General features: G+C 43.4%; 1 protein-coding gene across 2 annotated transcripts in view; it reads left to right on the forward strand.

Annotated features, from left to right (window-relative positions):
• Positions 1–13,881, forward strand: part of SSPN (sarcospan) — a 145,572-nt gene that overhangs the window by 97,223 nt on the left and 34,468 nt on the right. The window contains exon 1 of one of the 2 annotated variants that reach the window (XM_010856003.1): positions 2,215–2,496. The exons of the other annotated variant lie outside the window; for it this stretch is intronic. Within the exon in view, the coding sequence (XP_010854305.1) occupies positions 2,221–2,496 (276 nt within the window). The 5' untranslated portion in view covers positions 2,215–2,220. Of the gene's footprint in view, positions 1–2,214; positions 2,497–13,881 lie in introns of those variants that run through there. 2 annotated transcript variants of the gene reach the window in all.

Below are 13,881 nucleotides of genomic sequence, written 5' to 3' on the forward strand. Positions count from 1 at the left end.
GTAATTACAAGGTGTTTGTAAGGAGTACTGGTCAGGAAAAAAAGTAGCCTGAAAAATCCCATGGACGGAGGACCCTGGTGGGCTGCTGTCTATTCGGTCGCATGAAGTCGGACACGGCTGAAGCAACTTAGCAGCAGCAGCATGTGGTTGTTACAGAATAGATACTCAGTAACTGGTAGCTGGGGAGATGGCAATGGCATCCCACTCCAGTACTCTTGCTTGGAAAATCCCATGGATGGAGGAGCCTGGTGGGCTGCAGTCCACGGGGTCGCTAAGAGTCAGACACGACTGAGCGACTTCCCTTTCACTTTTCACTTTCATGCATTGGAGAAGGAAATGGCAACCCACTCCAGTGTTCTTGCCTGGAGAGTGCCAGGGACGGGGGAGCCTGGTGGGCTGCCGTCTCTGGGGTCGCACAGAGTCGGACACGACTGAAGTGACTTAGCAGCAACTGGTAGCTGGATCATCCCTAAGAACAAATAATTAATTCCAGGTAGTTAGTTCCCTGAAAATGTTTTCTAGGTTTATGTAGAAAAACTTGGTCTTTTGGGTTATTCTCAATCAGGCACAAGTCACGTGGGTACCTTGGTGTAGCAAGAGCTTTCATTTGTTCTCATTAAAAATCCTAATGGCATAAGGGACCCAGAGCTGACACTGCTCCTCTTGTGAGAGTGAGTGCTGCTTCTATGGCTTCTAGGTGGAGCACTGGGATGTGCAGTTTGGTTTCTGCTTTTTAAGTTACTGCATTTGTTCCATGGACCATATCTTTCTCACTGATCCAGAAGGACTCCCGTGTCCCTAAGTCGAGTCCAACTCTTTGTGACCCCAGGGACTGAAGCCCCTCAGGCTCCTCTGTCCATGGCATTTTCCAGGCAATAATACTGGAGTGGGTTGCCATCTCCTCCTCCAGGGGATCTTCTAGACCGAGGGACTGAACCCACGTCTCCTGCATTGCCACGTAGCACTGAGCAGTCTGGGAAGCCTGATCCAGAAAGAAGGTATAAGGAAAACATTGCAGTTCATAAAATAAGAATATATTTAATACCGTCAAAGGTGCCCAAGGAAAAGCTGATGACAATTAGTTTCTTATTTGGAGACAAAGCAAGGAGTTAGATTTTTCTTTAAATTAGCTGATAGCAAACAATCTAGGAGGAGCCTTTATCCTAGCATCCTGGCAACATCACTTAGTTTTTAATAAAGCTCTCTGAACGCTAAAATGACCATACCAAAGTAGATATAAATACTTCAAAGTGATGGGATCATTTCTTAGTGGTTTTACTGAAGTTTGCTCTAAGTGCTACTGAGGAGAGCTATGTGGGAATAAGAATAATTGGTTTTATTGATTTGTTTGGTGACTTAAGGCAGGGACCAAATCTACCTTGGGCATCCTTCTTTTCTAGCACACTGTAGGTGAGTTAAACATATCTCAAATATGGACAGAGTTATTAAATCCTCAGCTTTCAAGGTGTATAATAATCCCCCTAGGCACCGTTGTGGAGATTGGCAAAGACTGGCTGGGGACTTTGCATAAACGATTAAAGGAGCTTTTAAAAACAAATACACGTGAGAGAATTCCCAATTAGCCGAGAATCTCTATAAACAGTCATTTCAAAAGCAAATACCTCAGTGGGAAAAACTTCTTGATTTGTCAGCTGGATCGCAGAACTTTAAAAAGAAAGAGCCCAGGCCTCGGTTGGAAAATAAGGAACAATTTAACTTCTGGAAACGATTTCACAGCTTGGAGCCTAGTAACGCCTCTTTTGGATTAAATTGTCTACTAATTAAACTCAAGTGATTTAAACATTCGTCACCTTGCATTGCACCTCTCAGAAAACAAAAACAAAAACACAAGCGAAAAAATCCTGGGCTTTGAAGTGGGGAAAACAGACACCAAACACAGACGCGCAGATGCACGCACACCCCCCACGTGCGCACACATACACACGCACGCGCGCGCACACGCAGCCTGTCCAAAGAGCGCGGGGTTTGGGAGGCGCCTGGCCACTCTGCAGGAGTCTGCGGGCGCTGCGTCCTGCCCGGCGCGTTGGCAGTTGGCGACCCCCCTCGACTCCCCCTCCGCCGCGGGCTCCCCGTGGCCTTCGGAGGCTCGGCCAGTCGCTCCAAATGTTTTCCATATTTGTTCAGCCTCCGTAACTCGCCGAGCCGGGCCGGCGCGACCCGCCCCGCGCCGCCCCCGCCGCTGCCGCCCCCGCAGCCGCCATGGGCAGGGAGCGGCCCGGCCGCGGCGCGCGGAGCCAAGGGGGACCGCCAGCCGCCGACGCCGCGGGGCCCGACGACATGGGGCCGAAGAGGGGCGCGGGGGCCCCCAAGGAGAGCGGGGAGGAGGCCCGGAAGTGCTGCGGCTGCCGGTTCCCGCTGCTGCTCGCGCTGCTGCAGCTGGCGCTGGGCATCGCCGTGACCGTGGTGGGCTTCCTCATGGCCGGCATCAGCTCCTCCCTGCTAGTCAGAGACACTCCATTTTGGGCTGGGATCATTGTAAGCATCGAGTCTGTTTTGCCTGAGCGCGTTTGCCAGACAGGAATGCCACGCCGCATGGTCGAGTTACCACTAACCCACCTGCATGCGCCCTTCCCCGGCAACAAGCCTCTTAACTCGCGGCGGCTCAGTGACCGATGCCCGCCGGACCGGGTCTGCTCAGGCCTGGCGCGGCGGGGCTCGTGCCCTTGTCCTGCTTGCGGCTCCGAACGCCTCCGACACTCCTGACCCTCGGGCGCTGGAGCTGGGGAGGCGAGGCCCAGGCTGCTTATTCTGGTCACTTTGAACATTCTCAGTAACAACAGCAGATGCACTTCGGCTCTTTCCTTCTCCTAGCCCCACAGACCCCACCCTCCTCCCTCCAGGACTAGCAAAAAAGTGAATAAGTTCATCTTGTGAAAGCAAGTTAGGAAAAATCCTGTGCGTGGAGTGGCCCCATTGGGTAGAATTGATTTTATTTTTTAAATCGGAGGTTCCATTAGGAAGTTTTAGAAAACAGTGGTGGAAGGCAGGAAATGCGAATACAGCAAGCACAGCCTTAATCCACTGGAGTCTAAAGTGGGGTAAACCCAGGGCGCTGGCCGAGGCGGGAGTCTATTTGGGACCCAGCTAATGGATGTACTGTTCCAAGCAGAACGCCGCTCAGCTGTTGTGTTTGTACACAGCATACTTAGCTTAATTAAACGTTTTCTCTGATACGAAAGGGGTGCCATTTATTGAGCACCTACTTGGGCCTGTCCTGCTAGAGGCCCTACATATTATTTCTAACCCTCACATCAGTCTTATGGGATAGTTCTTATCCTTCCATTTCTCAACTGAGAGAACCAAGGTTGGTAAATCAGCCAAGTTGATACCTTTTTGCTCCAGAATACATCTGCGCTTTCCTCACTAAGCCATGCCACTTCTACCTTTAGTTTGTAATTTTAATATTATATGATATTGCCTCGGAGTCACTAAAAATCCCTTCCACCTGCATCATTTCGTTTGGTCTATGGAACAACGCTTTGAGGTGGGAACTGTTATTTATCTGTGGACATGAGGAAACAGGCTAAGAGAAGTTAAATGACGTTCTCAAAGTCCAGAGGTGAGGCATGGGAGAGCCAGGAGGGACCAGGATCCACATTTCTGACTCCCAGTCTCACATGGCATCCTCACCGTAATTACTGACCAGAAGAACCATCACTCACAAAACAACCCATCAGGGGCAGATGTTAAAAACACCTGATTAAATATGCATTGATGCAGATATTTTCTAATTAAGAGTATTTGAACTCTCAAATTCTTGCAGAGTAATTTAAAACTTTTAATTTGTGTACTAAGAAGTCCCATGAAATTATCATGATTGGAGTTTTCTAAATCAAGTGATTTTAAAAATAGCTTTTCACTAAGATATACTGGGTATTTTAGTCACTTCAGTGACTGTCAACAGATTCAGAGGGAAAATATGTCTGTTCTTTAAGGCTAGGCGAATTCATAGAAGAAAGGAATGAAACTTCTCATATGGTGGTGGTTTTGAATATTATTTGCAAATGTGTTTTCTATCCATTCTTTACTCCAACTTTAAAAAAGTCCAGTACCAAAAAAGCAGATTAGCTGGGGAAAAAATTGTCTTAATGTTCAAGACAGGAGCGTACAAACCTTGCAACTCTGAAATTTCATGAGCAGCTTGTAGGAGCATCCCATGTTCCTAGTTGCCCAGGAAGCTCCTTGGGTGTGTTGCAAAGAGTCTTATCTACAGCCAGTTCTGTTTTTTTTTTTTTCTTTCCAGTTTTCTAGGTTATGATCTGGGATCCACTTGGAGTTTTCTGGTAGTGATATTTGTGTGGTGATATCTGTAGTCTTCTCTTTCAACGGAGAGCATATGCAGAGCAGAGCAGTTAGTGGAGTCGGCCTGAGACAAGTGAGGAGGGACCCTGAGGAGCCTGGTGAGGAAAAATTCAACCCAGCTGGAGGAAGGCTGCAGGCAACATGTCCCTGTTTCCCACAGACACCATGCTTGTTGTCACGCTGTCTGTGGTTGGTCCTGGGGCGCTCTTCCAAGTTTTCAGGGAAGAGAAAAGGCAGGGAGGCAGGATGGTAAAGTACAGAAGCAGAACTCTGCCTGGAGACGAACCTGGTCCCCCACCCCCACGTCCCGCTGTTATTCGCTGAGTAAGTCTAAGTGAATAACTCAGTTAAGGCAAGTTCCTTTAACTTCTCCAGGCTTCTGTGTCTTCACTGATGAAATCCAAATGTTAATAATAATTCCTACCTCTTAGGGTTGTCCTGAGGAATAGGTAAGTGAATACGTGTTCTTACACTTAGAGTCCTGACTTGGGGTACATGTTCAGTGAGTTTGCGCCTTTTATTAGCAAAGAGTGGAGCAGTCACTGGTAGCAGCACTGGCTAGCAGCAGTGGCTCTGTTTTATCTCTAATCATGAAGAACAGTCACTTTGGACTTGCGACCAGTTTGAACCCTAAAGGAGGTATCAGGTCGGCCATCTCACCTTTCTCTGATCTCAGCCAAGTTACTGTTAGCAGTCTTAGCGGTATTAGTTGAGTCCAGTACTTTCTGAATGACACGACTGAGCGACTCAACTGAAAAACTGAAAAAACTTTCTGAATCTCTCTGGAGGTTTCTAAAAACTAACTTGGGGGGCGGAGTGGGGGGAAAGGGCCTCCTCAGGGTCATTTTTCCCTAGGGACAGGGAGTGATTCTGGCCTGGTATATCCGCCAAGGAATACTGGAAAGTTTGCCCTGTTGAGCAGACATGCTAGACCAAAGTACAGGTCAACATTCCCTGCGAATAGGGCAGTCAAACCTGCTTCTGGAATGTACGCTGAATTCAAGCAGGGCACCTAGACTGAGGCACCGTCCTCATCCACAGCTTGACCTGCTTCACTCCTCTATTTCTGTTTGTATTGGTTGCCTCTGACCATGATACTTCCTTCTCTGTACAAGGCTTGCTATCCCATTCCTTTGGGATTTGGGTATCACCATTCCCGTGATAGAATCCAAGTATACAGATAAACTCACTTAAGCAACTTCTTCGTGACCAGTATCTGGGTGACTTGAGGAATGTGCAGTGAAATTCTAGTTATAAAAAAAAAGACATTGGTGTTCTCTGATCTGAGATTTATGTTGAGGAATTTTAGAAAAACAACTTATTTCTTACTTATTTCTCACTCTCCATCAGAGAGATGACTGAAGTCTTTTTACTTCAATTACAAAAGATTCTCATAAAGGAAAGAAAAAAAAGAATGGAGCCACTATGGAGGCTATGTAACCTGTAAGAGTGCCATTCTTCTCTTACATTTTTTTCTACATAGCTTGAGGGTTGCAAGTCACTTCACAGGGACAATGCAAAGTCAACCAGGGTCTTTGAGGATGCATTTGGCTAGAGAAAGGGGATCCTAGGAAACACAAGTTTGCGCAGCATTTTATTCTATTAATGGCTTGAGTAGCTGGGTTGAATAGGCATTCGAGTTTGTCGTCATTCCAGAATTATTCTTGATGAAAAGCTGTGTGTGGATTGAAGAAATCTGAGAACTTTGGGGCCTTTACTTCCATTTTACTTAATACAATTTTGGTTTAGGTGAAGCATAACATGTTTGAATCTTTGCTTATTTTTCTTCACTCAGTAACATTTGTTGGGGATGTCTGCTCAGCTAGGTATTGGTTTAAAAATAATGAATCATATACTAGGAGGAGGTCTCCAGAGATCGTGATGGACATGTGGCCTTATCATATCTGACAGTAATGAATACTTCCGATTAAAAAATTTAGCCTACGCAAATACGTTTAAAGTCCACTTACCTTTCAAAGTATTTCACTTACAGTGATTTATTTGCTTTGGCATCTTTACTCTGAAGTCAATTTAAGAGCAATCTCTTGCTTCTCATCCCAATGGGAATGTTTAGTATTTGTTAGTCTCTTGGCCCTTGTAGGGAATATTCCCATGAAAAGTGGGAACTTATTTGCCTTACTGTGGTTTTAGTTTTCCTCACTCTTGCTCCGTTGCTCACATACCCCACCTCCTACCCCTGTCTACCTGGAATAAAATCCCTGAGATATATACTACATGAATCACTTTAGAAGATTTAAGAAAAGGGCTTTTAGGGAAGAATGTTGTTTTTCTTTACTATCATTCATAAAACTTATGAATTGTAATAATTGAGAGTCTTGCTGCTGCTGCTCCGTCGCTTCAGTTGTGTCCGACTCTGTGCGACCCCATGGACGGCAGCCCACCAGGTTCCCCTGTCCCTGGGATTCTCAAGGCAAGAACACTGCAGTTGCCATTTCCTACTCCAGGGGATCTTTCTGACCCAGGGATGGAACCCATGTCTCTTGTGTCTCCTACTTTGGCAGGTGGATTCTTTACCACTGTGCCACCTGGAAAGCCCTGCATAGACTTTGGGGATGATCAAATAAAAAGTAAAGCAGGTAATTCTCTTTAAGTCTATTAGGTGTCCATGGGGCCATTATGTATTCTGACACATGTTGGTATCCAATGTGTGTTGAATTGAACTGTATTCCATACTTATTATTAGAGTTTCTGTTTTAACTTGTATAAATCCACTTTAAACTATGGTTTGAAAAAACGACTTACAAATGTATTTTCCAAAATAGAGAATTTTAAGTTTATTGATAATGCTGAAAAACACTGAGAGGTAGTAATAAGGAGTGTGTTATTACTCCATTTTGGGCTCTTGAGTTTCAAAATTATTCAGAATATGTTAACTTAGCATTATTGAGATATTTTATTTCAGATTATAAGATGACTGCAGGATTTAAAAAAGAAACAAGAAGTCACATGATTTATTTTGTATTCCCCTAACTTGAATAAATTAGGACAAATTGGGATTGATGTGGCTGAATGGTAGATGTCAACATTTGCAACCTTACCTTTTTACAAAGAGAGCAGTGGTATAGGTTTTCCTAATATTTGGTCTAATAGTTTCATAGATTGCCATTATGTTGTCTACTCTCAATTTGGTCTGAGGAAATGGATGTTTTCTAGATTTTTTCTTGCAATTAGCCTTGCCCATGACATTTCTATTAAGGGTGTTCTTTACCTGGGTCCACTTGCCTGTGTTGCACCCTGAGGGACTGCCATCGACATTAAAGGATACACACAACGGTATGTGGAGAGTTCAGTGTGCATGTCTCTGTGTTACTGTAGAATAAGGGTGGAATCCACTCATTAAACTTTAATTAGACACCATTTCGCTGCAAAGCATAGTTCACTTTTAGGACTTAGGTCCTGGCAAACCAGAGAAATGTTGCTCAAAAGAGCCCATCAAAATCCAGAGTTGGATGAGACCTTGTGATGACGTATTTAATCCTCTAGTTACTACTTGCTGTAAATATTCAAGTCTAGGTTTAATACAATGAGTTTATAAGCTAAAGGGGAACTTCTTATGGACGTTGGGAACAGTATTTGCAACTGTATAAAAGTGTATCTTAGAGGCATGTCCTCTTTCAGATGGTTTGGATGCTGCCTCGGATCTCTGTATGAGATAAAACTTGGCAGGAGTAACGTCAGAAGCCTGAACAAGGCAACTCGCTTGATCACCCTGATGGATTTTAAAATTGATATATGTGAACTTACACGTACAGCAATAACTGAAATACATTTTCCTTTCTGTCTCAGTCTGCTCCAGCACGGTGGGGTTCTGGTGAGGAGCTCTCTTCCTAGCTTGCAGATGGCCTCTTTCTCGCTATGTGCTCAGGTGGTCCTTCCTTGGTGCATGTATGAAGAGAGAACAGGGGATCTTTCTCTTCCTCTTCTTCTAAGATCACCAGTCTTGTAGGATTAGGACCTCACCTTACAACTTCTTTTACCCTAATTACTTCCTAAAAGCCCTATCTCCAAATACAGTCACCCTGAGGATTAAGGCTTAAACACAGGAATTGGGTGGAGGGGGGCATAATTCAATCCATAGCCCTTTCAGTGAGGAATACCCACTTGTACAGCCACCTCAGTGATTCACAAATGTGTTTTCTCATCTTTTTCATGAAGATCCGTGGCTTTCATGGAACATCTAGAAGTTTGAGCTAGTAAGCTGACACTTGGCAATGCTGTGAGGTGACATGACTGAGGTTCATGCCAGTAGTGAAACATATGGAGGAAGATATTTTCAAGGCATTGTACTAATTGTGTGTGTCAAATTTCAGAAAAAATAAAATCAAGTAGATTAAGGTGGTACATACAATTCTAAGAGTAGCTTAGGCATTTCATTTGTCCCCTCAGTTTTTTAAAGCTTAGTACTCACTGTTTAGTAAATCTCTAACTTTTCTTATTGCTCCAAGAGTGAGTCACTGTCAGAATCTAGCTATATGACACCCTGGCTTCTGAGGCAAGGAAATGAGGATGGTAGACTGAGCTTGGCCTTAGGGGTATGCTCAGATTTTCAGCAATTGAATGAGCCCTCTGGCCTCTGGGAGCAGTGATCTCAGGCTTGGTCTTTCTAGAATTCAGGGAAGTCAGCTCTCTTCCCCGAATAATATACAGCTGATGCTTTTTAATATGTAGCTGATTATTTCTTTATAATAATGCAGCTGATGCTTTTATTTTATGATGATGATTTTGACAATTAGGTGAACAGTTTTTGTTTTGTGGAATGGGTCAAAATAAAGCCTGAGGGATGCTCCCACCTGGGGGCTCATGCTGTCACAGCCTCCAGCCTGAAGCCCCTGGTGGATCCCCCCTTTGGCCTGCCATCAGGGCTTCTCCCCGGTTGCCCGGTGGCCCAGTGCTTAAGAATCCACCTGTAATCCAGGAAACACAAGAAATGTGAGTTCCATCCCTGGTAGGGAAGATCCCCTGGAGGAGGGCGTGGCAACTCTCTCCAGTAGTCTTACCTGGAGAATCCCATGGACAGAGGAGCCTGGCAGGCTGCAGTCCTTAGGGTCTCAAAGAGTTGCACAAGACTGAAGCGACTGAGCACTCACGCACAGGGCTTCTCATCTGATCCTGTTTGTCCAGCTTAGAAATCCTGAACTGTGCTGCATAAGCCCCAACCATCCCAGAGAGAAAGACTAGAGGAGTGACTGAAACCATCTGATACGCCGCCTTTTGGTCCAATCCCAGTCCAAAACGAGTAGTAAACAAAGGCAGGGCCATGGTTCCAGAGACATCCTGGAATGTCGCTGGTTTGATTTTTGAGCTTATTTAAAGTCGATGCTCTCTGATCTAAGGTTGCTAGAGTCACATCCACAGCCTAACACAGTCATGAATCTGAGTGTTGCAGTGCTGTCTTTCCTGCGCTCTGACATGAGGCCGGTAAGTGGCTGTTAGAAAGCAAATGGTTTGTTCACAGATCGCATTCCCACATTCTGCTGAAGAAGCTCGCTGGGCCTGCTTCTGTTGTTGCAGAAATGAGCAACTTCTCCCCGGCTGGGAGAGGCTGTGGAAACCTCAAGCAGGCTCTTTTAGCGGCATCCCACTCAACTGTTGTTTTCAAAGTGTTTAATTCGGCATTCTCTGTAACAAGCCATTAAAATCCCTTTAAGATAGATTGTTATCAAGGCCTCTCTCTTGTGTAGAAGATAATGACAGATGACAAGAAAAAAAGAAGGAATCGCTAATATGTTAACTAGACCCTGACTAAGGAATGGATTTTTGCTTTATTACTAAGGAAAAAAATAACACTTACCAGCTTCCTTCTAAAGTATCAGGTGTGGCACACATATCAGGCTTTTAGCCGTGCCATTTAGCTGTGCCAGGAAAAGTATGAGGGAGGCATTTTCTAAGATAAGGGAAATAGCATTTCAGCCTGTAGGGAGAAGAACACAGGAAGAACATCCCTTCTGTCTCAGTGGAGGGGTGCAGTTTCAGAGGCAGTGAAAGGGCAAGCTAGGTCTCTGGAAGGTGGACACTTCATAATTGAAGCAGAATAACTTCTCCGTGACTGCCTACAAATGAAAGGCAGAATTTGACCGTTTTGGTAGACATGTTCCATATTCGGGAAGTTTATGCGTGTCTGTCGTGCCCCTGGCTACTCAGGTGCTGAAACAGATGGATCAAACCGCTCTGGCTGGCTTTGTCACGTAACCTTTCATGAATAAGTTGTCTGGGATGCCTACGATGAGAGGGTTTCAGAGTTAAGGGCCCTGAGACCAAGCAAAAAAATTTTAAATGAACATAAGGTAACTGTAACTATTGTGTTCGAGAACCCTTGGTAAACAATTCTCATTCAGTGACTGAATCTAGTGCGTCACAAACTTTTCCACCTGGAGACCTCCCTGAAGGCTCGCTCCCCCTTCTCCCTGTCCTCACACACACATCACAAAAAGCTCAGTGTCTTGCTAACCCATGTTGCCATGGAAGGAAAGAGAGGAAATGCGGGAGAGGCTACAGGCTGCCTGGGGACACTGACCTCTTCATGATGAAGAGGACAAAGCACATTTTAAAGAAATAATGTTACTATATATTACTTGGCGTTCCATTATATCCTGTTTTGTTGTTGTTTTGGTAAAAATTGCTCTTCATTAGAAAAGCCACTTGATAATGTTTTTTTAAAGGCTGTACAGGATGGTTCTCTCATTTATGCTTCAGTTATGATTGACTTTGTATTGATTTACTGTATAATTCCTATAGACTAGACCATTTCATCAAATTTCATTTACTGTGCTGTTTCAGAGAGATGGGCCCAGGAATATTAATGTAGAATCATCTGTGCAATCATTTCTAAAGTGGGACCTAATTTGAGAACCTACTTAATTATGCCTGTATCATAAAATACAGCTGAACTCTGTACCTCTGCATGTGTGTGCAAGTCATTTCGGTCAGATCCCATTCTTTGCAACCCTGTGGAGCATAGCGTGCCAGGCTCCTCTGTCCATGGGATTCTCCAAGCAAGAATACTGGAGTAGATTGCCATGCCCTCCTCCAGGGCATCTTCCCAACCCAGGGATTGAACCCGTGTCTCTGATGTCTCCTGCATTGGCAGATGGCTTCTTTACCACTAGTACCACTTGGGAAGCCTCTCTCTACCTCTGGAGTAGGCTAACTCCACATTTATAAGATTCCTTTTGCTTCTGAGGACTTGAAAAATCCTGAAATGGAACAAATGAACTGTACTTTATTTTTTCCACAAATATGTAGCACTTCTAACCCTTGTGTTGATTCATGAGAAATGCTGAAACACGATTTTAGTTTGTCTTATATTCTTTGAAAATAGATTACTTTGCAAAAGTATGTATTTGTAGAACCTATTGATGATTAGCTTCTGGTAAGGCACCGTAAGAGTGAGGTAGGTGGTTGAAAAGCAACAGAACAGAAGCCTATAAAAGAAAGATTGTTGTTTAGTCACTAAGTCATGTCCAACTCCATGGACTGTATCCTGCCAGGCTCCTCTGTCCATGGGATTCTTCAGGCAAGAATACTGGAGTGGGTTTCCATGTCCTCCTCCACGGGATCTTTCCCACCTAGGAATTGAACTTGCATCTCCTGCACTGCATTTGGGTTCTTTACCGCTGAGGCACCTGGAAAGCCCTAGAGAAAGATTACTGACTTGTAAAACAGAAACCTTTCACATTTAGCCATTCTCCCCATGTCTTTCCATATGCCATACAGGTTGCCACCAGGAGCTGTGTATGGAGGAATACATACACACATGTACACACACACACACAATCAACTGCAGTAGGTTTAAAACCAAGTGTTTGAAGAAAGTGGCACAGAAGAAGGTGTGATTAATCCTGTCTGAGAAGAATCAGAAAAGACAAGGAGAGGGGCCTGAGATTGCAGGAGGTGCTCTAGTTTTGGAGTAAAACAAATGTGGGTACAATCCCAGCTCTACCATTTTCAAATAAATTTAGGTTATTTTTATTTTCATGCAGGTTTGAACAAGTATGGCCAGTTCTATACAATCCTATGAGTTTAACTATAAAAAGGTGTAACTGTATAATAGCATGCATGTATGTATGGTAAGCCGCTTCAGTCATGTCAGACTCTTTGCGACCCTATGGACTGTAGCCCACCAGACTCCTCTGTCCATGGGATCCTCAAGGCAAGAATACTGGAATGGGTTACCATGCCCTTCTCCAGGGGATATTTCCAACCCAGGGATCAAACCCTCACCACTTTATGTCTCTTGCATTGGCAGGACGGTTCTTTACCACCAGTGCTACCTGGGAATCCCATATAATAGCATAGACAGAATAATAAAGCAACTTCCTATCCAGATTCCTCAAGTTTTAATATTTTATCATAATTGTTTTCATTTTGTTAAGAAAAAAAACACTGCAATACATTGAAATTGCCTCTTTCCTTTCTTAATCATACTCTCTTACCTTACTCTCCTTCTCTAGAGGTATCTATTGATTATATCTTGAATTTGGTATTTATCATGCCTATGCATGTTTTCATACTTTTTATGTATAGATCAATAACCAACAATTATTTCCTGTTTTAAATTTTATATAAATGATAGCAAAATATCATTTTTAAATATTGTTTTTGGGATTTATTTATAATAATTCATGGATATCATTCATTCATTTTTGCCATACTATATTTCATTATACAAGTATGCAGCAATTTATTTACTCATTCTCCTGTTAGTGAAAATTTAAGTTGCTTTCAAAAGAGAATTTTTTTCTCACAATTACATACAGTGACATAGTGGACGTTCTGTTCCATGGCTCTTTACACATACATTTCAAAGTTTTTAAAGAATATTCCTAGGAATTGAATTATTGGGTCTTCAGATGCAGACATTTTCAACTTTTTAGATATTGCCAAATCAGTACTGCAAACCTAAAGTTGTATAGATTTACACTCCCAGTAAGTCAGAAGTCCCACCCACTGTTCTATATACGTGCCAACTTTTGTTACTTCCAGACAATTTTAACTTAAAAATACTTATATTTTTTAATTAACAAACTTTAGCCCAATTTTAAAAAGTTTCTTTCCATTTGCAGTTATTACAAAATATTGGCTATATTGCCCGGGTTGTGCAACATCCTTGAGCCTATCGTACATCCAATATTTTGTGCTTCTCATCCCCTCTTTATTTGTTTTTCTCTTTCTGACTTATTTCACTCTGTATAATAGGCTCTAGGTTCATCCACCTCATTAGAAATGAATCAAATATATTTCTTTTTATGGCTGAGTAATATTCCATTGTATATGTGTACCATAGCTTCTTTATTTATTAATGTCAATGGACGTTTAAGTTGCTTCCGTGTCCTAGCTTTTGTAAATAGTGCTGCAGTGAACATTGCCCCTCATCTTATATTGCTCCTCCCTGAACACTGGTAAACACTAGTTTGTTCTATGAGTCTGCTTCTTTTTTGTTATATTCATTCAGTTCAGTTCAGTCACTCAGTCGTGTCCAACTCTTTGCGACCCCATGAATCGCAGCACACCAGGCCTCCCTGTCCATCACCAACTCCC

This window comes from Bison bison, unplaced genomic scaffold (genome assembly GCF_000754665.1).
Source record: "Bison bison bison isolate TAMUID 2011002044 unplaced genomic scaffold, Bison_UMD1.0 scf7180017864370, whole genome shotgun sequence".
NCBI lineage: Eukaryota > Metazoa > Chordata > Mammalia > Artiodactyla > Bovidae > Bison > Bison bison.